The sequence below is a fragment of the Taudactylus pleione genome, unplaced genomic scaffold (genome assembly GCF_031769625.1).
Source record: "Taudactylus pleione unplaced genomic scaffold, aTauple2 ptg000276l, whole genome shotgun sequence".
In the NCBI taxonomy this organism is placed as follows: domain Eukaryota; kingdom Metazoa; phylum Chordata; class Amphibia; order Anura; family Myobatrachidae; genus Taudactylus; species Taudactylus pleione.
The window spans coordinates 11275615-11302206 of record NW_028284678.1 but is presented as its reverse complement, the minus strand read 5'-3'; the positions used below and the strand labels follow the sequence as shown (position 1 = coordinate 11302206).

General features: G+C 49.3%; 2 protein-coding genes across 3 annotated transcripts; one reads left to right on the top strand and one right to left on the bottom strand.

Annotated features, from left to right (window-relative positions):
- Positions 1–44: 44 nt before the first annotated feature.
- SOD1 (superoxide dismutase 1) lies at positions 45–9967 on the bottom strand. The gene is made up of 5 exons (XM_088481645.1): positions 9860–9967; positions 4947–5040; positions 3118–3187; positions 2355–2469; positions 45–310 (listed from the first exon to the last, which is right to left on the bottom strand). Exons 1-5 carry the CDS (start codon positions 9923–9925, stop codon positions 203–205), a joined length of 453 nt encoding a protein of 150 aa, XP_088337771.1. The 5' UTR covers positions 9926–9967; the 3' UTR covers positions 45–202.
- On the top strand, positions 9938–23288 carry LOC148513599 (uncharacterized). Of its 2 annotated transcripts, none has more exons than XM_088481644.1 (2): positions 9938–10121; positions 21543–23288. In XM_088481644.1, the coding sequence occupies exon 2, from the start codon at positions 21711–21713 to the stop codon at positions 22314–22316; it is 606 nt and encodes a 201-aa protein (XP_088337770.1). In that variant the 5' UTR covers positions 9938–10121; positions 21543–21710; the 3' UTR covers positions 22317–23288. The 2 variants fall into 2 exon arrangements, with proteins under 2 accessions (XP_088337770.1, XP_088337769.1); XM_088481643.1 differs by lacking the exon at positions 9938–10121 and adding an exon at positions 19739–20526.
- The last annotated feature ends 3304 nt before the right edge of the window (positions 23289–26592 follow it).

The window sequence follows — 26592 nt, the reverse complement described above, 5'->3', positions numbered from 1 at the left end:
AAGCACCGTAGGTCACAAGTAATGCAATGAATAAGGACACGTGGTAACAGTTTCAACAGTATTTTATAATAAAAAAAATATGATGCAATAATAGCGGAGAACTGGGGATGTGATTAACTTCACTATAAACTGCAGGTTAGCACAACAGAGGGATTACTGCAGTAGGTATAATGGTGTAATGCCAGACTGCAGAGATTTGTAGTTATTGGCAGATTCCAATGACCCCACAGGCCAGACGCCCACCAGCGTTCCCGGTCACCAGGCTCTCGCTGTTCCCCCCTTTGCCCAGGTCATCTTCTTTCTCATGGACCTGGATGAAACAGTATTAGGAAAGTGCATGTTACACAATACAAAATAGCAGGAGCCTGCACTGTATGGCAACAGCCATTATATTATCACTTTCTGCTTTCCAGCATTGTTCTACTTGCCCAGAGCTGCAGAGTAATCACAATCTGTCACAGGTACCAGTTACAAAACACCTGTATACTAAAAACTGATAGAACTCTACATTAAGTTCTAACAGCAATGCCCCTCCCTCTATCTAGCACAGGTCACTTACAGACAAAGGTAGATAGGATGACAGAATTGCAATAAGCTCCTGCTGGGAGCACACTACCGATGTGATGCTGGGGGCTATAGGTGCATGACAGAAACCCCCCTAATAGCACTGCTGGGAGCACACTACTACCGATGTGATGCTGGGGGATATAGGTGCATGACAGAAACCCCCCTAATAGCACTGCTGGGAGCACACTACTACCGATGTGATGCTGGGGGATATAGGTGCATGACAGAAACCCCCCTAATAGCACTGCTGGGAGCACACTACTACCGATGTGATGCTGGGGGATATAGGTGCATGACAGAAACCCCCCTAATAGCACTGCTGGGAGCACACTACTACCGATGTGATGCTGGGGGATATAGGTGCATGACAGAAACCCCCCTAATAGCACTGCTGGGAGCACACTACTACCGATGTGATGCTGGGGGCTATAGGTGCATGACAGAAACCCCCCTAATAGCACTGTTGGGAGCACACTACTACCGATGTGATGCTGGGGAATATAGGTGCATGACAGAAACCCCCCTAATAGCACTGCTGGGAGCACACTACTACCGATGTGATGCTGGGGGATATAGGTGCATGACAGAAACCCCCCTAATAGCACTGCTGGGAGCACACTACTACCGATGTGATGCTGGGGGCTATAGGTGCATGACAGAAACCCCCCTAATAGCACTGCTGGGAGCACACTACTACCGATGTGATACTGGGGGATATAGGTGCATGACAGAAACCCCCCTAATAGAACTGCTGGGAGCACACTACTACTGATGTGATGCTGGGGATATAGGTGCATGACAGAAACCCCCCTAATAGCACTGCTGGGAGCATACTACTACTGATGTACAGCTGGGGGCTATAGGTGCATGAAGCCTTACTAGTGCTGCTGGGGACTCTGGGCCTGATTCAGATCCGCTCGCAAGCGGGTCAATGGTGGCCCAGTGCGCATGCGCGAGACCCGGATAGCGACGGGCAAACAGTCGCTCCGGGTCTCGTACCAAAGGGGGCATGCTGTCGATGTTGAGTGACAGCACGCCCCCTTTGGTGGGCGGGCCAGGGGCGTGGCTGCCCAGATGGAGGCGTTCCCATGGGAACGCCTACCGTCTGGGGCCGGCCCCACTGACATCACAAGTGATATCAGTGGGAGTGCTCTCGGCACTGATAGAGCCGAAAGCACTCCAGGGCTTGCGGCAACGAGACCCTACCACAAGGGTCTCGTCGCAAGCCTGATGGTCACGATGGTCTTGACCATCTTCCTGGCCGCTCGCTATAGCTGTGGGTGGTCACCCACAGCTATGCGAGCGGCCAGGAGGCCGCTCTAAAAAAAAAAAAAAACCAGGAGGCCGGCCCTGATTCAGAGCGAGCGCTGTGAGAGAGCGTCCGGCTCTGAATCAGGCCCTCTGCTCCTTCCAACGGCACAAGACAGCCTCACCTAAACAGCTATAGTCATAGGAGCTGACCAGGGTTCCCATATGGCCAGCAAGCCCATCTCCTGATATGATGTGTGCTCTGTGACCATTCTCATACTCCATCAGCTCCTGCTAAATAAGGATTAAAGCACTCCCCTAACCAAACATTAAAGGCTGTATTAACCCGCTTACTTCTGCCCAACAAATAAGGCTGCATCATGGCAGCGCACTTGTTTCCATGACCTCTATTGCCACTATGAAACAAACTATGAATTACTTTTAGAGTCAAATAAATGGTCGCTGATGTACAATACTGGAAAGTACCTACTGACATGGGAAATGCAGAGACGTACAGATGACATGAAAGCGACACTTACCACCACCGTGCGTCCTATAACACAGTTTGGCCCTTCCAGCGATATGACCTTGTCTTTCAGTACAAATTCAGCCAGTCCCCCAGTGGCGGTGACATTTCCAAGGTCTCCAACGTGTCTGAGAGAAACATTTCATAAAAGGTTAATAAAAAGCTAAAACCTGAATAACCATAAAGCCAGTTATGCTCTGCAGCACATACACCACTCAGGAGTAGGCTTCGTTTTCTCCGGGGGATTGTACATAGTGTGAAAGGGATGCTGGCAACATGTGGCACTCCATCTGCTGTGGAACTACACCTCCCAGCATGCACTGCCAGAGTTATAATTGGCAGGGTATGCTGGGAGGTGTAGTTCCACATGTTTCCTTCCCCACTGTAGTCATTTCCAGTCATTACACAAAGTATTCCCTTTGAGTGCTACCAGCTTAATGTGTTAACCCATCATGTGTAAAGTGTACCAGCATGTATAAAGAGAAGTCAGTCATTATGGGCAGCAGTTATCCATTCACAGCCAATTAGCTCACTAGAAGCTAATGACATATCCATGAGTGAGGTAACCAGCCAATCACTCAGAGGCTGCCATCTCAAATTCAGATATATCCATAACCTGTGTGTGAAAACTATATCAACAAAAGCCAATCTCAGTACCCTCCTCTTGACCTACAGTTCTTACTGGCCCAGAGAAATAAAGCAAAGCACCCCAGGGGGACCAGGTGACATTAAATATTTTGTACTCCACATGCATGTATAAGATTCTTGCCAATTACCTCTCAGCATCCGCCGGTGCACCATGGTTCTTGCCCTGTGGGTTGAAGTGCGGACCTGCGCTTATACAGCCTGTGGATATAAATGCATATAGAGTTATATTTAGATCAGAAAAATCTTAGACGCAAACAGATTTCAGGCAATCATTGTCAACTATCTTGTTATATAAATGGCTTTTGGGTAAGTACAGAAGGATACATGCACTTCTTTCTAAAATGGACCTGTAACTTGCGCTGAACAATCAAAAGAACATAGACTATGCACTCACTAGGAACAGGCAGGCCACGAGTACTGGGCAGTGTCTGACGACTCTGGTTTCTTACAAAATGGTAGGCTGAATGCGGGTTCCGCCCACAAAGTGGCTGCTTCCACTGTAGGCGATCGGTTCACTTTACCACACCTTTGGTAATAAAGCACTGAGCCCTAGTGATTGCAAAAACACGCTATAGCGCACATTAAACCCAGTATTAAGGAGCAGGGACTCAGTTTTAAAAAATGGTCGGGTCCCCAGGTACGTGCTGTGACCAATCCCTGAGAGGCTGTCAGGGATTGGCCACAGAACATCTTCAGGGACCCGGCACACACCCTGCTGGGAGGTATTCATGTCTACTTAATTCACTGCAGAGTGTGCACGCATCACCAATAGCGCTCCTGTCATGTAAATAGTCACTGGTCACGAACCAATCGCAGCTCGCAGCCCAGCAGCGGCTGCCGGTCTGCGAGCTGCACCAGTTTTGAATGACCGTGCTCACTCTCTCAAAGGCTGCACTGAGTGCCGGGCTGGTGCGGCTGTCTGCTGATGCGGGCGTGGGGGCCCCATCCAGCTGATGCAGATGAGGGCTGCTAGAGGGACACAGCTAGGTAAGAGGCTGCTGGGAAGGGGGGGGATGCATTACTGTGGCATAACTTCTTAGGGCCTGGCATTACTGTTTGGCAGAGTGTGTAAGGGGCATTACTGCGTGGCATAAACATGTAAAAGGCATTACTGCATGGCATAATGTGTTATAAGGAGCACTACTGTGGTGACGCAAGAATAAAGGGCACTACACAGTGAAAAGCTAAAAACAGCCATCCCATCCTGTGGGCCGCAGTGACCAGCATGGCATCTATTCACACTGCAGAGACAGCTTGGGGGCAGCCCAGCATCTCTGTGATTGCTAGGCACGCCCCCTACAGTGAGGAAAAGGGGGCACATCTCAAGTACACGCCCCTTTTCTAAATGACCACTCCTTTTTCAGGCACACAGTGAAGTGTCCCTTGCTGATAGGTGTCATTCCCCCCTGCCTGGCCTGACGTGAAGACTAGGGGATTGCAGCAGATATTTGGAATTTATGCTGTAGTCCCCTGTACATACATCCTGGTAGTTAATATTTACATACCACCTCCGAAAACTGTTTTCTTGGTAACACCACACATTCTTTGATAAATATGCCTCTTTATTACCTAATGCCTTATTCACTGTGGGTTTTGTGTACAGACAAGTCATATCACCTGTTGGATCATGGATGCATTAAACATGCATTTAAGTGGCATGTGGGGAGATCTGATGCTGTTGGGGTATCAGATCTGATGCTGTGGGGAAGTCGGGGGCATATGGGGGAGCTCTAAAGCAAATTATGATGGGACACAGAAATGGTCAGGTAGGACCCCATTTTTTTATTTATTTATTTTTAAAGTGCAGGGTCCCTGGGACCCACATTTTGGCACTCAGCGTGATCACTGGACCCCTACATGTACAATATAAACACCATAAAGCAAATAAAAATAGCCACCACATTCAGGAAAAGAATAGTATTTAAAGGCGTGCCATACACTGTAAGCAATTACTTACCATTAGTGTTATCACCATAAACATGGATATGAAAGCCATGCTCCCCATCAGTCAGTCCAGTGATTTTACCTGTCACCGTAACTTCATCGCCTTCCTGAACACCGTGAGAAAAAAAAAAAAAAAAAAAGAAGATTAGTTAACATTTTCTATTAAAAAGGATTATACTTCTGTTACCAGGACTAGAAACCCGACCCAGCACTAAGCATAGCTTAATTTAACATGTCCTATTGTCAGGTATACAAATATCCTAGTGGGAACCAGCCTATGGGCTCTATTTACTACAATCCGCATTTGTAATGCAGATTGTAGTGTAGTATTACAGACTGAACGCGCATTGCGAATTCAGACAATATCAGGGATTTACTACAAATTCCGTGCAGGGACAGAGCTTGCGATAAAGCTCTGTCCCTGCGAATCCCCTCCACACACTTATCACTGTATTTCGCAAAAATTACAGTGACAAGTGCCAACTCATGCGCCGACTGACCGTTGCTAGGCCCTGCCCACAGGCGCTAAGCCCCACCGCCCACGATCGCAGAACCTTCGCGAGCGCCCCCCCTCAATTACACTTACCTGCAGTCATCGGTGCTCCGATGATGTCCTCCATGGCTATGGTCAGTTGACATCCCATACTGTACTGGGACTTGGTCAGGTGACAACCGGGCACCAGTGTAGGCTGGGAGGCCAGCTGACCGGAGGGAGGATATCACAGGAGCCCCGATCGCCGGTCCCTGGACTCATGCAAGTTCTTTTCTTTACTATATTTTCTTTTTTTTTTTTTTTTTTAGCAGAGATCAGCATGTGGTCTGTTTAGACCACACAGCTGACCACTGGGGCCAGCGCCAGGCTCTGCCCGTTAGAGCGGAGCAGGATTCCGGTGACCAGTGGGAAACCCTGGATAACGCCACCTCCAGGTGGCATTATCACTGGGCTTTCCCCGGTATTTTGTCACAATTTTTAGTAACTTTGGCCAAATCACATTTCCCATTACAATTATGAGAAATGCGATGTGCTTACTAAAAATAAGTGATAATTAGGGGTTGGAGTAGAATTTTACGAATTCTACTCCAATTGACCTGTAGTAACTTTAGGTCAGGGGGTCTTCAACCTTGGCTCTCCAGCTACTGTGGAACTACACATCCCAGCATGCACTGCCACCTTCTTGATATAACAGCATGCTAAAACTATGGCAGTGCATGCTGGGATGTGTAGTTCCACAGCAGCTGGAGGGCCAAGGTTGAAGACCCCTGCTTTAGGTGATACTAAAATAATGTGAAAAACACAATTTTTCACTTTATTTTAGTAAAAATAATGTTAATAAATAGAGCCATATGTGAGAAGTGGCAACCCCTGAAACTCTGTCGAAACACTTACAGCCCAATGTTGTGCAATTTAAGGCCAGGGGGTTCCATCAGTTTTGGGGTACATTAAGGTATTTAAGGTTTATTGTTAGCGCTACAGCTATATCATAGGTGTCATAATGTTACATACAGTACAACTATACAGTAACCACAGTGCCAGATAAAGCTCCTATATAATCCTAACCATTCAGCCAAGTTCAGTGCAGAGATCCCCACTGGCCTGTGGGCACAGTGGTCTACTGATCAGCTCATTAGTGCAGTAGACAGCTTGTCCAGTTTGGCCACCATATGTGACCTGTTTCACTGCCATGAGTCTTCAGCAGGATTCACACAATGGAATCATAGGGCTCGATTCTATTCTGCGCTAAGTGAATGGCGCCGTGAATCAGCTCCCGGAGCTATTCAATACACCGCGCAGCTAACCCCGACTAAGGATTTCTTCTTGCACCCCTCCGGGGATGCGAGCAGAAATCTGACAAAAGTCCCGGCGCGAGGCTGTTTTCTGCCCTTTACGCAGGGCAAACAGCATCGCGCCGGGAAGTTAGGTCGGGGAATGCCCATTCTCACACTTTAAACAGGGTGTTTAATCACGAGAACAGGCATTCTCCGACTAAACACCACGCACAATTGAATAGCTCCGGGAGCTATCTCCCGGCGCCATTTACATCACGGGCTATTGAATCGAGCCCTTTATATCCCTGTGATTCCATTCAGCACATGCTAGACTTGGGGGCATATTCAACCAGGGCGAGAATAGCAAAATACCACACATGCAAGGTTATTCCTGCAAGTGAGGGATTTTTGCTATTGAATGAGGTGCGTTATTTTTAGATTTGAGGAGTAGGAGGTTTTTCCTCGCACCTCCAGATAAAATCTGATTTTTTTCTACAATCGTTAATTTTAGGAAAAAGTAGCAGGACTTGCTCTGGGACCCCGGCGGCAACCCATGAGGACCAATTAAGCAATTGGAAGTTTCCAATTCGCTTAATTAGTCCTTACTTACCTTCCGAAGAGTGTCTTCTCCAGCGTCAGGACCCGTCTCCTGCAGCAGCGGTATGCCAGTGTGTTTTTAAGTGTGTATGAGTGACCCCCGGTGTGTGTCCCCTCCCTGTAACGGGCGATGGAAGAATTACATGTCCCAGTAGCCCTTGCTCCTCCCACCAGAGCTTTTTTTTACATGGCTTTTCAGAGCTGAAAACCCTGCTACCACTTTATTATTGGAAACCACTGGTATCGGTAGCACGCATACCCGCGGTAATCCAAAATTGGGCCTTGCTGAACCTCGCGCCCAATTGAATATGCTCCTTAAAGGTTACATTTAGGGGGAGATGCATCAAGCTTTGGGGGCCCATTTATCATTAACTAATTGCAGCATATTCCCTGGAAAAGCCTGTTTTCGGGAAAAATATGCAAATATTTAGTATCTCCGAGTTGTATTATACATGGACCGCAGCAGATAACTTCTTCTGTCCCTCCATATCCAACAGCAGTCACAATCCCCAGAGACTTCTATGGGGGGGATGTGATTCTGTAAGATTTACCAAGCTTGGCCCCGTAGCCAACAGCATCTTAAGATGGCGTTGTGCTGCTGTAGTCTTTGCTACACATCAAGTAACCGTGGGGGCTCTGGAGGAACCCTCCCCAGCAATGGCTGCCATGCATGCACAGGAGCCCGGGTCAGGAGTGAAGAGACTGTTCAGCTCGCAGGGACGGGCTCCTTTTGGCGAAGGGTCTATTTGATACATGCCAGCACTAAAATCACATTCTGCAATGAGATCATGGTCCTGGTATCAAGCCCAGATGGCATTGCACATGCAATTGTTGATCAATGTGGCCCTTGAGAGATAAAATACCAATCAGCTCCTGTCAACTTACAGGCTGTTTGAAAAAATGACAGTTAGGAGCTGATTGGTTGGTACTTTATCTCTAAGGCTGGATATATCCCACCCCATATCTACTTAACTACAGTCTGGATTAGAAGTCATGATCATTTGTAGCTGGAGTCAGGGCATCACCATTTATGATCAATATTGCAACACTTTATCCCCTTCTACTAACAGAACACAGGAACTACTTTAATACGAACAGGCACTTATAAAGTAAAAGATTATATGCATGATTTTAGGGAAAAATTTTTTTTATTTAAGTCTGTAGTCTGTGCTGTAAAGTCACACACCATTATAAATGCCTACGACACACACTGAAGTTACACATTGTATTTAGCATTTGCCTTAAGGGTCTGGGGCACAGTCACATGTAACCCTCCTGCTCCACAATGACCTACAGACTCACTGGAAACACACACACACACACAGTATAATATCTCATGGGGCATCAAGGAATGGGAGATTCTACATAGGCAAATAGGATTCATGGTCCTTTATGTACCTGGGCAATCTACAAACATGGTCTTAAGCAAAAATGTGAAAGTCTACACACAGACAAATAAAACTGCAGAGTCACTGTTCTACAACACACATGCCAAGGCCAATGTGCATGCATTAGGATCTGCAAAACAATCACACTGGCAGACACCTGGCAGAGGTGGCAAAGCAGTAATGAATGCAAAGGGAACAGGCTCCATTCTATGCTATATATCAATAACAGTATCAATTCACTGAGCTGCAAGGCTCAATACAATACAGATCTCCAGCGAGACGACAACATGCATGCAATGCAGCCTATACTGAAGGCAGCAGGACCTCTAAGGAGGATACCCCCATACACTGTATAAGTAATACCCATATCACACAAAGATTAATCTAGTCACACTTCTCATTAGCTGCAAGGCGCTGACCCATTACACAGCAGCTCAGGGTTTTAAAAGTCCTGGATTTTTATCTTCCCCAGTTTAATGGGTGACCAGATGTCAGACAAGTCCAAAGAGCATTATGTGATGGTTCACTGCAGGGCTTAGAGGCCCAGCTGGGGCTCTGCAATTCAGGTTATGGCAGAGCGGTGCAGCACAGAGCAGGGGGGGGGTGAGGTGCAGGCACAGAGCAGGGGGGGGTGAGGTGCAGGCACAGAGCAGGGGGGGGTGAGGTGCAGGCACAGAGCAGGGGGGGGTGAGGTGCAGGCACAGAGCAGGGGGGGGGGGTGAGGTGCAGCACAATGTGCAGCGCAACAGGTCATCCCAACACACTTGCACAGCAAAACACAGGGACAGCAGCCATGTGTAGGGATAACGCCTGCACTACAGGTAACAAAGCAAGGTACAGTATAATGCATCACGTGCCCCGTCCCTAAGTGATCCCAGATACTTGGCAGCATTCTGCCTCCAGGGAAGGAGAGGTTGCCAGCTGGGGAGGGGGTGGGGGCAAGTGAGAAATACTGGGGCAGTGGGTGTTATGTAACCAGCAGCCCCCGAGGAAGGAGGAGGTGTGTGCAGGAACAGCAGCTCTACATAGGGTACAACGTCAAACCACTGCACAGGGGAATCTGAGTGCACGCTGGCACTTGTAGCTCTGCAACAGCCCAGATCCGACACACACCGCCATGGACACGACACAAAGCAGCGCCATCATCCCTCCCCGGGAAAAGAGCCATGCTTGCCTGCTGGAAGTGCACCACGCCTTTGGTCTCCCCGGAGCCCTGCAGGACGCACACCGCCTTCACCATGATGACCGCGCTGTCTGAGAGTGACACTTAGTGACCCGCCCCTCAGCCCGACAGCCGCTCTTACCTCATCTCCGGGAGGTACCGCTCTGCCCGGCGACCAATCAGAGAGACGCCTGCCCGTCACCGCCCTAGGCTCCGACCAATAGGAGGCCGAGCCCCCGCGCACGTGACCCGTGAGAGGCAGGCGCCGATCGGGGTAAATCCGGGTGATCTATGTCAGTGTGTGAGGAGAACGTTACCCCCTCGGTCTATTATATACACGTCACGGACCCTGTGGGGAAATATAGGTCAGGGGGTCTTCAGCTACTGTGGAACTACACATCCCAGGTGCCAATGTTTCTGGGCCTGGATCGCAACTGCTAATAGGCACGCAAAGCGGCCGATTGCTGCACGTATGCGTCGCAGTGCGCGAATTGGCCACTGCGATCGCAGCGGTAACGCAGACCCATCGCAGAGTGGCTGATGGGAAGTGCTGTTTGTGGGTGGTGATGGGGGGGGGGGTGGTCGGGGAAACGCAAGCGTGCCAGTGCATTTGAACGCCTCTGCATGGGCGTGCCTATATTTAGCCACTGCGATGCCGTAGGCAGCCTGAGGCCTGATAGCGTGCAATGAAGTTAGCGATTTCTGAGTGAGGTCAGGGATTGTGCAAGTGTGCGTGAGGCAGTGATGGTACTCGATTGTACCGATGTTCTCGCTGACTTGCTAAACATTATAGACGTGTGTAAGACCGTCCTTATGTAGTGCTGCGGAGACATAGTATTCGGAATGGATTAGTATACTATCGCAGTTGAACTCCGTGGGCGTAATCGCAGCTGCGATAGCGATCCTTGATGAATCAGACATACCTCCCAACATTTTAACATAGCAAGTAGGGACAGGGCACACTGCCGAAAAGGGGGTGTGGCTTGTGAAAATGGGGTGGAGTCTATGGAAAATGGGGTGGAGCCTCACAGCTTCCCCCGTTTTCGTCACTTTGGGGGGCCCCAGGCAGTCCATTCACAAGAGATAAGATGCCGTGCGCACGCACCTTACCCAGAAGTCAGAAAGGATGACCTAATAAAAGGGATAAAGCTGGTCGTACACTAGACCAACTTACATCCAACTAGGGAGATGGAGAAAGAATGTAGAGGCACAGAGAGGCCATTTCAGTTATGTTCCTAGGATGTAACAGGGGCATTACTGTGTGGGGCATTGTATGGCATATGGGGCATTACTGTGTGATGTAACATGAATGAGGGGCACTACTGTGCGGTGTAATGTGACAAAGGGGCACTACTGTGTGGTGTAATGTGACGAAGGAGCACTGCTATGCGGTATAATGTGACGAAGGGCCACTTCTGTGGCATCACTTGAATCGGAGGTACTATTGTGTGGTCACGCCCCTTCCCAGGGAGCCCACACCTGTTTTATGTTTGTCGGTGCACACACTCTGCTTCTGTTATGGAGGGGGGCACCAATGCTCTTTATGTACACAGGGCACCAAAATGTGACGTTACGGCTCTGCTTTGGTGTGCACAGATGTGTGCTCTGTGTTCAGCACCCCCTGCCCTAAAAATACTACACTGAACACTAGCTAATCCTCTACAACTGCTAAGCTAGTGCTTGGTCAATTGGGAAAATGCCTTCGCTTTTCTTTGGGTGTGATCTACACCAATGAAGTGCCAAGCTTTACCTAACAGAACCAACCAAATACCAAATGTTTGACTATGGCACATGTTATAATCCCCTGGAGGTTGAGCTCTGTTGTGTGTATTTCTACTTCAGGGTCCATAGGGTATCCACAGGATACCTTGGGGTATAGGTGTGACGTCAGTCATCGGGCACCATAGAGTTAAGCTTTAAGCCTCCCAGGATGCACTAGGGTCCCCCTCCTATACCCCGCCCCGAGCCAAGGCACCTCAGTTTAGTTTGGTGCCCGGCCGGAGTCGGGTGCACCTGTTGGAGTGGGGGCTAAGAAGAGCCCCTGAAGTTTTCCTGCATACAGCTGTGGCTGCACATCTGGATGTACAGCATGGACAGTCAGTCCTGACGTCCATGCTGTCTTCCCTACACCCCTGCTGGTATCAGAACGCCGGTACTGATCCGGGGATGCTGGTGAGCATCTGGGGTCACAGCTAGCGGTGACCCCAGATGTTCCGGACCATGGCCGGAATCAAGGGGGACAGCAAGGTAAGCAGCGGGGTCCCGCAGTGGGTCCCCGCTGTTACATGGTCCAGAGTCCCCAGGCAGGGGGCTCCCTGGGGACTGGCTGCAGCGTGGAGCCAGGTAAGAACCTGCGCTTCCACTACCCCCCTGGGACAGCGGACCGCAGCAGAGCGGAAGCGCTGCGGCGTCCCGGGGGTTAAATGCATGCCAGGGGAGCGCGCCTTCCCTGTCTCACAGCCGGCGCCTCCTCCGCTGCACACAGCCCTCTCTGCACTCTGCCGACTGGCCCTGTGGCAGCGCTCCTCCCCCAGGCCAGCCTCCTCTCTGCTCCTCGGCGGCCATCTTCCTGAACGCATGGTGAACGCTGCTGGAAGCCTGGACGGAAGCATCGTGGTCTGGGTCCCCCCGCATACCTCTCCTCCGCTGTGGTCAGGTCTGTGTATGCAGCGCTGTGTCCTACCAGACTCTGTGTCTGCGTAGTTAAATGATCAGCGCTGGTTAGTGCAGGAATTGATTTTCTTTACATTGTATGTGACTGTGCTAGCGCTGCTGCCTGTATCTTCTATTCTGACTGTCAGCTTTATTACTGTCCCTGTTCTTTCTGCTAAGCCCTTGCGGTGCGGTGCTGCAGGGTGGTCTCTCACCTCTTTAAAATACAATTGGTGAGAGGGGTCACATACTCGGTACCATCATGTCTGAAAGTGATTTTCCTCTCTGGCTACAGTGTACTACGTGTAAAGTACCTTTAACGGAGGGAGAGGGTAGCGCGGAGGGCCTCTGCCGGCAGTGTTTGTCAATGGCGCGGCCTATTACGGTTACAGCACCGGTACAGGAGACGCCCTGGGCTTGTTTCGCTCAGGCGCTTACCTTAGTGGGCCAGTTAGCTCCGAAGCCCGCGTTTACGCAGATGGGTTTGTCCCAGCAGTCAATGGTGTCGTCACCCATGCAGGGTTTCCCAAGACAATTGGTGGTACCCCGCAGTCTCCCTATTTCCCCTCTCCCGGTTTCTCAGGAGCCGGCGTGGGTTAACTCCCTGATGAGTTCTGTACAGCACTTGTCGGATGTGTTGCAGGGGGGAGGCTGTGATGCGGCCACATAAACGGCCGGTGGCGTCTCTGTCAGCTCCTTATGAGGATGACGAAGGGACGTCTGATGATGGGGAGATTCTGGATCCTTACGATCAGGAACCTCTCCATACTAAGGACGCTGACGCTAGGTCCAAGGTGTATATTCCTGGACTTATTCGGGCAGTCCGCACAGCCTTGGTGATTGAGGACGAAGTTCCCCCAGCTGCTAAATCAAAGTATGCCTTTTTTAAGGATGTGAAGGGTGACGCCACAGTCTTTCCTCTTTCGGGTCAGTTAATGGACCATTTAGAGGAGGCGTGAAAACAGCCTGGCAAGCGATACCAGCCGCAGAGGCGCCTAGCAGTGGCTTATCCGTTCGCGGATAATTATTTTGCTAAGTGGGAATCCCCTCCACAGGTGGATTCTCATGTGACACGTCTTGTCCGTAGTGCCACATTGCCGATGCCATCCATGTCCTCCCTTAAGGATGCTACGGACCGCAAGGTGGAGATCTGCCTGAAGTCCGCTTATTCTCTTGCGGGGGGGGGGGCAGCACGGCCGGCTATGGCCATTTGCTGGGTTGCCAGAGCGATGGAGCGCTTGGTGGATTCATTGGAGGCGTCCTTTGATTCCGACTGTCCGGCCGAACAAACGGAGTTGATTGGTAATCTCCGTGATTCGGCCACTTATATCAACGAGGCGGCCTTACACATTAGTACACTGGTGTCTCGAATTTCTTCAGCAGTGGTGGCTGCTCGTCGCACCTTGTGGTTGCGATCCTGGAAGGCGGACGCTGACTCCAAAAAGGGTTTGGAGGCGTTGCCCTTTAACGGAGAAGTTCTCTTCAGTCCAGATCTGGACAAGATTGTGGCCACGCTGGCGGCAGCCAAATTGGCATGTCTCCCGTCGGCCGCGGCTCCTTCTGGTTCAGGACCATCGTCCTTTTGGTCTTATAGGGCCCAGGGCAGGCCCAAACCACAGTCTTTTCCCCAACAGGCTGGTCCCAAGAAATCGGCCAAGCCCTGGAAGCAGGCATGGAGTACCAGACGTCCGGCCCCTAAGCCTGATGACAAGCCTGCGGCCTGACGGTCCGGGCCTCCCGTTGGGGGATCCCAAAGTGGGAGGCCGCCTGCTGCAGTTCGCCCGGTGTTGGTCGGTCACCACGACAGACACTTGGGTTCTTGAGGTGGTCTCCCACGGGTACGCCCTCTCTTTCTGGCACAGACCCCCGGCTCGATTTTTTACCACGGGTCTACCACCAGACCGGAACAAGGCCACGGAGCTGCGGAAGGTCTTGCACACTATGCTCCAGGCTGGAGTTATAGTGCCTGTTCCATTCTCCCAGAGTGGCCAGGGTTTCTATTCCAATCTTTTTCTGGTGCAGAAACCCAATGGGTCGTATCGTCCGATTCTCAACCTTAAAGCTCTCAACAAGTCTTTGCGGGTGCCGAAGTTTCGGATGGAGACCCTACGGTCCATCATTCTGGCGTTGGAACCTGGGGACTACATGGTGTCATTGGACATACAGGACTCTTACCTGCATGTCCCTATTCTTTTGCGCCATCAACAGTTCCTCAGGTTTGCAATCCGCAGCGACCACTTTCAGTTTCGGGCGTTACATTTTGGCCTGGCAACAGCACCGCGTGTGTTCACCAAGGTGATGGCAGTCATGGCGGCTTCTCTGCGGCTGCAGGGAGTCAGCATGTTGCCGTACTTGGACGACCTTTTATTAGTGGCAGGATCTCCGGAGCGCCTTCTACGCCACTTGGACCTGACCATTGCACTACTGCAACGGCACGGCTGGTTAATAAACTGGCAGAAGTCCACTCTAATCCCGTCTCGGCGGATTCTGCACCTCGGAGCCTTATTGGACTCGGGTCAGCAAAGGATCTTTGTGACGGAGTAAAAGATCTCTGCTTTACAGTCGAGGGTTCGCAGTTGTCTGCACAGCCGCCGGGTGTCTCTACACTCGGCGATGAGGTTACTGGGCTCCATGGTGTCGGTGTTCGACATGGTGGAATATGCCCAGTTTCACTCCAGACCTCTGCAGCACCTGATCTTGTCCAAGTGGAACGGGCTGCCTCAGTCTCTGAAGTCCCAGACGATAGTGCTCACCCCGGAGGTTCGCCTGTCCCTTGCCTGGTGGTTGCAGACGACCCATCTCAGCAAGGGACGTCCGTTCTGGGTACCAAATTGGGTCCAGTTGACAACGGACGCCAGTCTTCGGGGCTGGGGAGCAGTTTCGGGTCCACACTTGTTCCAGGGCAGGTGGACGCAGACAGAAGCGGAGCTTCCAATAAATATCTTGGAACTCCGAGCGGTCTTCAATGCTTTCCAGCAGGCACATCGGGTTCTCCAGGGTCGCCCGGTGCAGGTCCAGTCGGACAACGCTACCACCGTGGCCTACATAAACAGGCAAGGAGGAACCCGAAGTCGGGCGGCTCTCGTAGAGGTGTCTCGGATCCTGGTATGGGCGGAGCGCAATCTCCCGGCCATATCAGCGGTCTTCATCCCGGGAGTGCTAAATTGGGAGGCGGACCTTTTAAGTCGCCAGGACGTTCATTCGGGGGAATGGTCCCTGCACCCAGACGTTTTTCAACTGCTGGTGGACAGGTGGGGTCTTCCAGAGATCGACCTCATGGCGTCCCGGCACAACAACAAGTTGCCGGTGTATGGGTCTCGCACAAGAGACGAAGAGGCGTCTCTGGTGGATGCTCTGTCCGTCCGGTGGACGTTCCGGTTCGCATACCTGTTTCCTCCGGTTTCCCTTCTTCCACGGGTATCAAACAGGAAGGAGGGACGCTCCTGTTGATAGCTCCCGCGTGGCCCAGACGGCACTGGTTCTCAGACCTTCAGGGTCTGTCCGTGGACAGTCCTCTGCGGTTGCCGCTACGACCGGACCTTCTGTCGCAGGGTCCTTGTCCTCACCCGGACCTGGCTCAGCTGTCTTTGACAGCGTGGCTGTTGAGACAGCCATGTTGAGGTCCAGGGGGTTTTCCAGCTCGGTGGTGCGTACCATGTTGCGAGCTCGGAAACCGTCGTCCGCGAGGATATACCATCGCGTGTGGCATACGTTCTTCCAATGGTGTCGACCGAGAGGTTATGCACCGCGGGAGTTTCGTCTGTCTAAGATACTTGCCTTCCTACAAGCGGGACTAGATCATGGGCTTCGCCTTGCTTCTTTGAAGGTACAGGTTTCGGCCCTGTCTGGTTTCACCGTAGGATTGCTACAATCCCGGATGTGCGCACCTTTATGCAAGGTGTTCTCCGCATTTAGCCGCCCTTTGTTCCACCTGTGGCGCCTTGGGATTTGGCTGTGGTCCTGAGGGCTCTCCAGGGACCGCCGTTTGAACCACTGGGCTCAGTGGATCTTAAATGGCTAACAGCTAAGACTGTTTTCCTTCTGGCCATAGCTTCGGCCAGACTTGTTTCTGATTTAGGGCTCTCTCTTGTAGACCCCCTTTCTTGATTTTTCATGGGAACAGGGCAGTGCTCCGCACTCGGCCTGAATTTCTTCCCAAAGTTGTTTCCCAGTTTCATGTTAACGAGAAAATAGTTGTTCCGGCCTTTAACTCACCTGGTCTTTCAGTGGGTGAGGCCACTTTGGGTGTTGTGCGGGCCTGAAGGACTTATGTTGACCGCACTTCTTCGTTTAGGAAGTCGGACGCCTTGTTTGTCCTCTATGGCTTCCGTAAAAAGGGTTGGCCTGCTTCAAAGCAAACTTTGGCAGCCCTGATCCGTATGGCTATTTCTGAAGCTTATCTTCATGAAGGTCTGCCGGTTCCTCCTTCTTTGAAGGCTCATTCCACTAGGTCTGTGGGTCCTTCGTGGGCAGCTCGACGTGGTGCCTCTGCAGTCCAGATCTGCAAGGCTGCTACGTGGTCCTCTGTCCATACCTTCGTGAGGTATTACAGGTTTGACACCTTCGCCTCTCAGGATGCTTCCTTCGGGCGGTGGATTCTTCTTTCAGCACAGGAGCGTCCCCACCCTTAAAGGATACTGCTTTGGGACATCCCCAAGGTATCCTGTGGATACCCTATGGACCCTGAATTAGAAAATATGAGATATGGTAAGAACTTACCTTTGTTATCTCTATTTCTACGAAGTCCATAGGGTTCCACAGGACTTCCGCCCTGTCGCACCTGTGCTGCAGATGGGCTTTACTCTGGTCACCGGTTTTTCCGTCTCCCTCTGGTGAGAATGTGATTCTTGTGTGTGTCCAGATCTTCTTTCTCTCTCTTCCTTCTCCTCCTCCGGCCTATGGCTTGGTAACTAACTGAGGTGCCTTGGCTCGGGGGCGGGGTATAGGAGGGGGACCCTAGTGCATCCTGGGAGGCTGAAAGCTTAACTCTATGGTGCCCGATGACTGACGTCACACCTATACCCCAAGGTATCCTGTGGAACCCTATGGACTTCGTAGAAATAGAGATAACAAAGGTAAGTTCTTACCATATCTCATATTTTTAATACAGAGAATAATGTACACTTTTATGTTGTTTTAATATTATATGTGTAAGAGCATAGACTAAACTGTGGCAGGAGTCAGGAATAGTAAGGCCAGGAACCAGATGCTGATACCGAGCTGGGCCTGTGTGCTTTAAAGTGTCAGGGCCTATTTTTTAGTCCCAATCCTGCCCTGCTACCTGGGATGTACTTAGCGCTGTGAGGAGCCTAGGAGCTGGAGGAACAGCAGTTCCCATGACACTCAGCATGCTCTGTGGGGCCAGGCAGGTGGACAGAAGCAGCGGCGAGCTCCTTACAGCAGGTGGGTGATGTCATGACATCACCTGCGCGCTGCACTCCTGGGAGCTAAGGCTTCTGGGGCTCTGGAAACCATTTCAGGTTTATTTGGTCGCGATCTACCGGCGGATGCCCCATGAGCTACCGGTAGATTGTGGTCTACCTTTAGCCAGGTGTGCTATAAAGGTTGTTGCAACAAAAGCAATTAACCCTAATATATGTGTATGTCCATAAGGTAGGCACTGCACTATAGATTGTAAGATCTGCTGGGGAGGGATTTATGATTAAACATAGGGCTGGATTCTAAGTCACACATATCTTTATATGTAGCCACATCTAGTGATTGTTCGCATACTGCACATGCGCTACGGGCTGCATACGCATCTGCCAATGTACACACTATTCAGAGTCATACACAACTCAGCCAATTCTAAATGCCATTTCTGGGTGGCAACAATGTGAACGGATAAAAGAGATCCATTTCGTGGGCGTTTCAGGGTGTGCCGTGGGCATCTGGTTACAGAGGAAATGTAGAAGCTGCGCTAGTTCTATCACACATAAGGGGATAGGCTGTATACTCGGTTGCTGCTATGGGAATAAGGGGTGGATGGGGACACTACAAATCCCAAATCGAAAATATGTAAAGGGAAATTATTCACAACGCACACCTACCAGCATATCAATCAGTGGTGTCACAAGGGGGGTGCGGCCCGCACGGTTGTCATCCGCCGAGGGGTGACACCAAAGTGCTGACTCCCTCTCAGTGACAGGAGCTGGGTGCTACACTGTATAATTAAGTGCAACCCTCGGCTCCTGACTGGTGAGAGAGCTGTCAGAGGCAGGACAAAAAGCCCCTGACACCAAAACTCAGTGACAACGCATACTTGAAAGCAGTGATTACAGCCTGACGGAACCCGGGATATCTAAAGGTGCCCACACATATACCGATGTGCTCACGATATGATTTTTTGGCCAATTTCCTCATGAACTTTCACGGGAGCTCCCTTGCCGTCGTGATCACGATTTTGGAAAAAAGACACCCAATCTGTTTTACGATCTCACGATCTATCGGATCGTACGCATCGTGAGATTTGCCATAACAAATCGTGAGTTTAAAAAAAAAAAAACAGGCTCTTGACTATTGGTGGGAAATTTAAATAGTCAAAACAATGGGAGGGGCTATCTAGGGAGTATAAAAAGCAGGCACCCTTTAAACTCTGTACATTCTGCTCTGCTACTAGATGAGGCTAGGTGTATTCCTGCTGAATCCTGTACATTGCTACTGTGCTCTTTGTATTTGGCTTGCCTTTTACAAAGTTTATTCTACCTGCAAGTGTGTGCTACCTACCTGCATTCTATCCTGTTCCTGAATTCTGTACTGATGCGTCCCTATCAGTATAGAGTGTTGGTCGCTGAAGCTGGGGTCCGGGAGATTAGGAAGAGGGCCCAGCGAAGAAGGACGAGAGCATGCTGGACCAAGGAGTGGCTTCTACAAAGGGATACCCGCTCTCACATGTCCCTGCTGATGGAGATCAAGGAGAACAACCCGGACGACTATCGGAACTACCTGCGCATGGATCACGCCACCTTCCAAGAATTGCTGCATCTGGTGACCCCCCACATCCAGAGACAGGACACAAGGTGGTGGAGGGCAATCCCTGCTGAAGACAGACTGGTGGCTACCCTAAGGCAGGGCTGCAACTAGGGGGGGGGCTAGAGGTGCACGTGCACTGGGAGGGGATAGCGGGGGGGTGAAAAAGCAGACTCTGCCATCTGAAAATGGCCGCCGCCAAAGAGGAGACTAATGCTAGAGGTCCTTACTGGACCTCTAGTGTCTGTCTCTTTCTTGGCGGCGGCCATTTTTGGATGGCCGTTTTCGGCAGATTCCATGCGGATTAGCCGTCCGCCAAGGAAGAGACAGATGCTAGAGGTCCTACTGGACCTCTAGTGTCTGTTAGCAGAGCGCAATGCACACAGCGTTCCCGGAAGTGCCGGGAATGCTGGCGCTGCAGGGAGAGGATGCTGAGAGCTGCATCTTCTCCATTCAAACCCCCCTGGCAACGAGCATAAACCCCCCCTGGCTGAGCATAAACCCCCATGGCAATGAGCATGGAACCCCTGACAACAAGCAGGAAACCCCCTGGCAATGAGCATAAATCCCCTGACAACAAGCATGAAGCCCCCTGGCAATGAGCATGTAACCCCTGGCAACGAGCATGAAACCCCATGGCAACGAGCAGGTAATTTTAAAGTAATTAAAAGCATTACTGTGGGGCATAAAATGGTGTCGGGCAAATATGTAAGTGGCACTTTGGTAATAGGCATTACAGTGTGTGGCATAATGTGTAATCGGCATTATGGTGTATGGAATAATGTAAGTCACTATACCAGGGACGTCTGAGTAATGCACTGCCTTATGGAGGAGCAAGGACAAAATCCAGGTATGGGAAGGGAGGGGGGGGCGCAAAATTGCTGCCTTGCACCGGGTGACAGATATCCTAGTTTCGGCCCTGCCTAAGGTACCTGGCTACAGGAAGGTCATTTGAAGACCTGAAGTTTGGGACACTCATCTCACCTCAGTCCTTGGGCGTCATCATTCCGGAGACCTGCAAAGCCATCGTAAAAGTGCTACAGTACCAGTATTGCAAGGTAAGTTAAAAAAAAACACCACACATTGGTTTCTTGTTTAAAGAAATTTTTTTATTTTTACTCAACATAAAGCAAAAAATAGCCTTCATTTAGTACAATGTGCACTGACCTGCAGGCAACTGAAAGTGTGCACTAAACTGTGTGCAATATACTTTTTTTGTAACAAGTTCACAAAAGAACATTATCACCAAATTTTATGAATCCCAATAGGTAGCCGGCTGTATGTGATAGGGTGGGTCAGACGCCAGTTTGAACAGGCCAATACACACATGGCACAAGTATACATTGTGGCCCCGGCTTCCAGCAATGTGTACTTGTGACATGTGTGTAGTGACCTTGTCCAAATGGCGTCATCACCACCCTATCCCATGCAGCAAGCACCTATTAGAAATCATAAAATTTGGTGACATTAAAAGCAAGAAAAAATTTACATCTCTGTATATTGGGGCGACTCATCCACTGCATCCAGCAGAGCATTATACAAGGTTGGGCTGGTGCTTGGTGGGGGAGTAATATCTAACTGGGCAGGGGGGGGACGGACATACCTATTTGAGGCAGGGGAAAATAGCATTGGATCTGCAATGTATGTAGAATTTGTGAGATTTTTGCTCATACAGCGACTCAACAGGTCGTGGGTTAACCTTAGAAAATTTCTTTGGATATCTGTATCCATATTTCTCAATGTGCTGTTCACATGAGCTGTGAAATCATCTATTGCATCTGGGGGTTTCTGCAGCAGCTGTTCTGCGTTTTGGAAAAAATTGTCCTCACGCTCAGTAAGATTCTCCTTTCTCCCTTGTTTTTTTTTCTTTTTTTGGGGTTGTTGAGAAGATGAGGGTCCAGGTGGAAGTGGAGTTTCCACTTGTGTGGTATTCTCCGGCTCACTGTCACCACCGAGCAGACTGAGGTCTGGTGTGGATGATAAATCAGGGTGTTGGGTGGGAGTCTGTATAGGAAAAAAAGATATAAAAAAATATTATAGTCATGTTTTAACATCTTTTTTACTATTTTTACAGTTTCCTAACACCGTGGAGGAGTGGACCAGCATCGCGGAAGATTTTGAACAACGTTGGAATTTCCCTGACTGCGGAGGAGCCATCGATGGGAAACACATCCGCATCAACCCACCTGCCAACACCGGATCATATTACTACAACTACAAAGGATTCTTCAGCATCGTTCTGATGGCAGTGGTGAATGCCAACTACGAATTTCTGTTTGTGGATGTCGGCAAGAATGGCCGTGCTTCGGATGGTGGGTCCTTCAAAAAGACGGCTTTCTACCAGAGACTCGCCAACAAAACCCTCAACTTGCCCTCACTGGACCAAACAAAGCACGGCCTAAATTACGTTTTCGTTGCAGACGAGGCTTTTGCATTACATGAACATGTGATGAAGCAATTTGCACACAGGGGCCTGACCAGAGAGAAAAGGATCTACAACTACCGTCTATCCCGGGCACGACGCATTGTGGAAAATGCGTTTGGAATAATGAGCAACCGCTTCCGTATTTTCCACACCACCATCAATCTACATGTGGAGAAGATAGACTGGGTCGTGATGGCGTGCTGTGTGCTGCACAACTTTCTGCAAAGAAAATCTACTCAACGAGGACCAGTCCCAGCTAGACCCGAAGATGTAGGACTCCTGGAGGACATTGAACATTTGACTTCTGTGTTTGCACCACCAACTACAACAACATCCACCGCACGTGCCAAAGAAGTGAGGGAGGAGTACATGACCTATTTCAATGGACCAGGTGCTGTACCATGGCAGGAGGACTGTCTGTGAACTACTGACTAAATTGGACAATTTGGATTTAACAACAAAAACATTAAGGATTTTGGTTTAAACGCGTCACTACTTACCAAGACTTCTGCAACCTCCTCTTCTCCCTCACGCTCAGCCATCAAGACGATAGATTCCCTTTGAGGCTCTTGTTCACTGATGAATGACATCATATGGTAGGACTATATATTTAATCTGTGCACGCTCCTGATTTTTTGGAGTCATCCACCTTCTTTTTTTCTTTGATGTACACTGTCCTGAGATTTTGAATCTTTTGCCGTACAGTTTTCAGGTCTGCATCAGATATGTATTTTTTCGTATACACCAAAAGTTCCTCTAGTGCGGCCAACTTGTGTGACTTATTGTGGTACTTCCGAGAACTGATCTTCCACAGACACTCTTTCGAGTGCAGGATTTCAATGAATCCTGTAACTAATTCACGTTCAGAATCCATGGACATTATCTATGAATAAGAAAAAAAAGGACATTTAAATATTTGTGTATATAGTTTTGTTAAATGTAATGTTGTTATAGTTCACATTTTTAATGTTTTAATATTTTATTTTTTACAGGGTTTTAAAGGTTTGTTATGGTATTCTAATCGTGTTTTTTTTTATAGGAATGTCATGTGTTCATTGCTTGGTAATATAATGTTTTTCTTTGACAGTATGGGTTTTCCATCTTTGGGCCTGTCGTTGTGGTAGAACTACAGATCCCAGGATGCCCTAAAAACAGTTTCAAAGGTGGGTGGCAGGTCATCCTGGGATCTGTAGTTCCACAACAGCTGGAGACCGAAAGGTAGAAGACCCCCAGCTTTAAATAATGTGTGTTTTTAAATGTAATGTATGGTGATTATTTTGTAAAATACGTGTTTATTTATTTATTTTTTTGTTATATTACACACATTGGTGGGCAGTGGGGGAGCTTAATGCATGACCTAGCCACCGCCCGCCTCAATACGGCGGGCGGTGGCTGGGTCAGGCATTAATTACTTAGGGGCACACATTGGTGGGCAGTGTGGTTGTATTTAAACTGTACCTATACTCACCAAATATTGTCCAAAACAAGAATCCAGTGTGCAGGCTCCTCAATGTGCGTCTGTCTTGCTCCATACACGATTCTGCACAAGATGGCGATGGGGCGTGTCCAGGCTTCTGTCAGTCAAATTCCGCATTGTGATGAATCGTACGATTCATCGTGAGGAAAAAAACCCTCACGTTCGGCTTCCATCGTGTTCATGGTTGGCTAATCTGCCCTACAGCACGGCAGATCAGAAGATGCGATATACGACGAGCGGGGACGCGCCTCGGCATCGTACTCGTGAGTATAAACTCACGATTTGTACTTTTTTTTCCCGATTCGTCGTCACGATTCGTCGAAATCGGCCAAATCGTGTAAAATGTTGCTATATGTGTGGGCACCTTAAGAACAGGAACCAGCAAGCCGACAGAGGCAGGATATAAAGCCCCTGATAACACGGTACCTCTTATCCATAACTATGAATCAGGGTGTACCCTTTCTGTTTTAAATACTGGGGTGAATAAAATGCACAATGCGTATCACCACCAGATGTATAGAGAATTATTGGCATTTAGCCTTATGAACAATATTTCCTGATAGCAAGGTATTTATTTGTATACCTATCCTATTTTACTATCAATAAATATATTATATTTGAAGCATTGAGACTTTGGATCATTGATTTACTTATTCTCTATTTATTCATTGATTAATTTATCTTATTGATATCAGGCGTCCCTTCCTGCGGTGTCACCTGGTGCGGGGAGGGATGCTGTGCGCATGCTGACAAAAAGGGGGCGGGGCCTCGCTGGAAGGGGCGGGGCCTCGCTGCCTGAACCCCCGTGGTTACAGTAAGTGTGCATACAGTGGGGAATGAGGGGTGCCGGAAGTGTGTAGTATCTGGCCTGTTACACGCGTGTTTTTATTATAAACAAATTTTTTAAGTTGACAAGTTATACAGCACTTAGGGCCTGATTCAGACCCGCTCGCTAAGATGCATACTCTCGCTGCTGCCGATGGTAAGCAGTGTGTATGCATTGTGCGCATGTGCAGGCCTTAGCGAAAGCTCACCATACATTCGCTCGCTGCACATAGACAGCCCAGCAGAGTGAGTGACAGGGGAAGCCGTTTTTAGGATGGTAACAGGGGCTGGCCATTAAAAACGGGGGAGTGGAGGTGCAAACGCAGGCGTGCCGGAGCATCTCAACGGCGTATTAGAGGTGTGCATAATTCTAAGACAGCATCATAGTACACGTCACCTGGCTTGTTTTTACACTGAAGTGCTCGCAGTGCTTGTGGCAGGGTTTGGTCAACCCCAAGCGCTGCGATAACATCCGATGTACCGATGGTTGCATACACTTTCTGGACATGATGTGCACAAGTGGGCGTCTTAAGACAGGCTGGTGGGTGTCTGCAGGGCCGGATTAGTAATGGGGCTGATGGAGCTACAGCTCCAGGCCTACAATCAGAATAGGCCCACAGCCCTCTGATGCGTGTCTGCTGCTGTATAAAGGAAATTTTATTTCCTCCTGCAGCAGCCTCAGGGCCGACCACGCCCCCCCCGCTGGCCGCGCATAACACTTGCGGCTGTGACACCGGAATGCCGGGGTACAAAAATACTGTAAGGGCAGGCAGCGCAATGGAGGGCTTCTCTAGCCCTCCAAGCGCAGCGAATAGGCAGCGGCGGAGCCTGCCCGTCGTGTGACGTAGGTCCCGCACGCCGCCGCCACCACCGCACCGCGTCCACACGTAGCCCGTCCCCGGCTGTGCACCGTCCCTCTGCAGCAGCCTGTGGGCCGACCACACCCCACCCCCGGCCGTGCATCGACCACTGGCAGCAACTGTCTCAGACGCACGACAGCAGCAGCAGCAGCAGCTTGATCTGCAGGGTCCTGTTTAGTCCCCCAAAGGTGAGCAGAGCTGGGTTTCAGTCCTCAATTCCATGCTGCTGTGTACTGTATATGTATTGATATGTATGCATACCAATCATATACATATCCATACATAATATTAAATTATTAAATATCCTTAAAAATATGTTTATAAATATATATATTGTGTGTACAAAGTATATTGCAAAGAAAAGACCATGCATACAAGCTATGTTCATGTGTGTATGTATAAATATATATATATATATATATATATATATAGTATATATACACACATATAACTGTATGTGTGTATATATATACATATATATATGTATGTGTATATATATATATATATATATATATATACACATTATACAGACTTGCCTACCTTTAGGCTGTCCCTTCCGGGAGGGGACAGCCTGGACCACGCTCTTTACACATCAGGTGGGCGGAGCGGGGGGCGTGGCGGCTCAAAACGTAATCGTGGCCCCCCCCCCGCTGTGCAGAGCCCGTAATACAGACACTGTACTGCGGGGGGCGGGGCTTCGATGACGCGTTTTAACGTGAATCGCGTCATCTGATCCCCCGGGCTGCATATTATGTGGCCGCCAACGGGGGGGTGCGGATGACTGCGGCTGGTTCCGGGAAACTTGCCTGCCTTCCCGGGAGGTCGGGAGCGGCACCCGATTTTCGGGAGGCTCCCGACCAAATCGGGAGGGTAGGCAAGTATGACATTATATATACTGTTTATATCTATATATGTACTGTGTGTGTATATATATATATATATACATATATATATATATGTATATATATACATATAAACTGTGTATATATATATATATATATATATACATACACACACACTGTATATATTATACACTATATATATATATATATATAATATAAAACTAAGGCCCGTATTCAATTTGAAGCGTTAAGTCCGGATCCGCGTTAAGTTACCACCGATGATGTCATTATCGCCTGTTTTGGTTTTAAATTTGAAAGACTTTCCGCCTCAATGCAGTGTAATAGGCGGTAAAGTATCGCCTATGAATAGCAGGCCGAAAAAAGTACAGAATTGGGGTTTTGGGGTGCAAACTTTCGGGAACCCCCATGCAGCCTTCAGACAGTCCCCCAAAGGTAATCTGTGTAAAAAAAAACAAAAAAAAAACTTAAGGACACCCCAAAAATTTACTTTGAAAAAGGGGGCAAAAAAAATAAATGTTGGGGTACAAACTTAAAAAATAGCAAACTTGCCTCTGGGGGGGTCCCCAAGTATGCCCAAGGTGGTTTTTTTGATTGCAGGTGTTTGTGGCAGGTGGATTTTTCAAAATTTTTTCAAGTTCACTTTTTCAACTTTAAATATGCTGACCCACATTTTC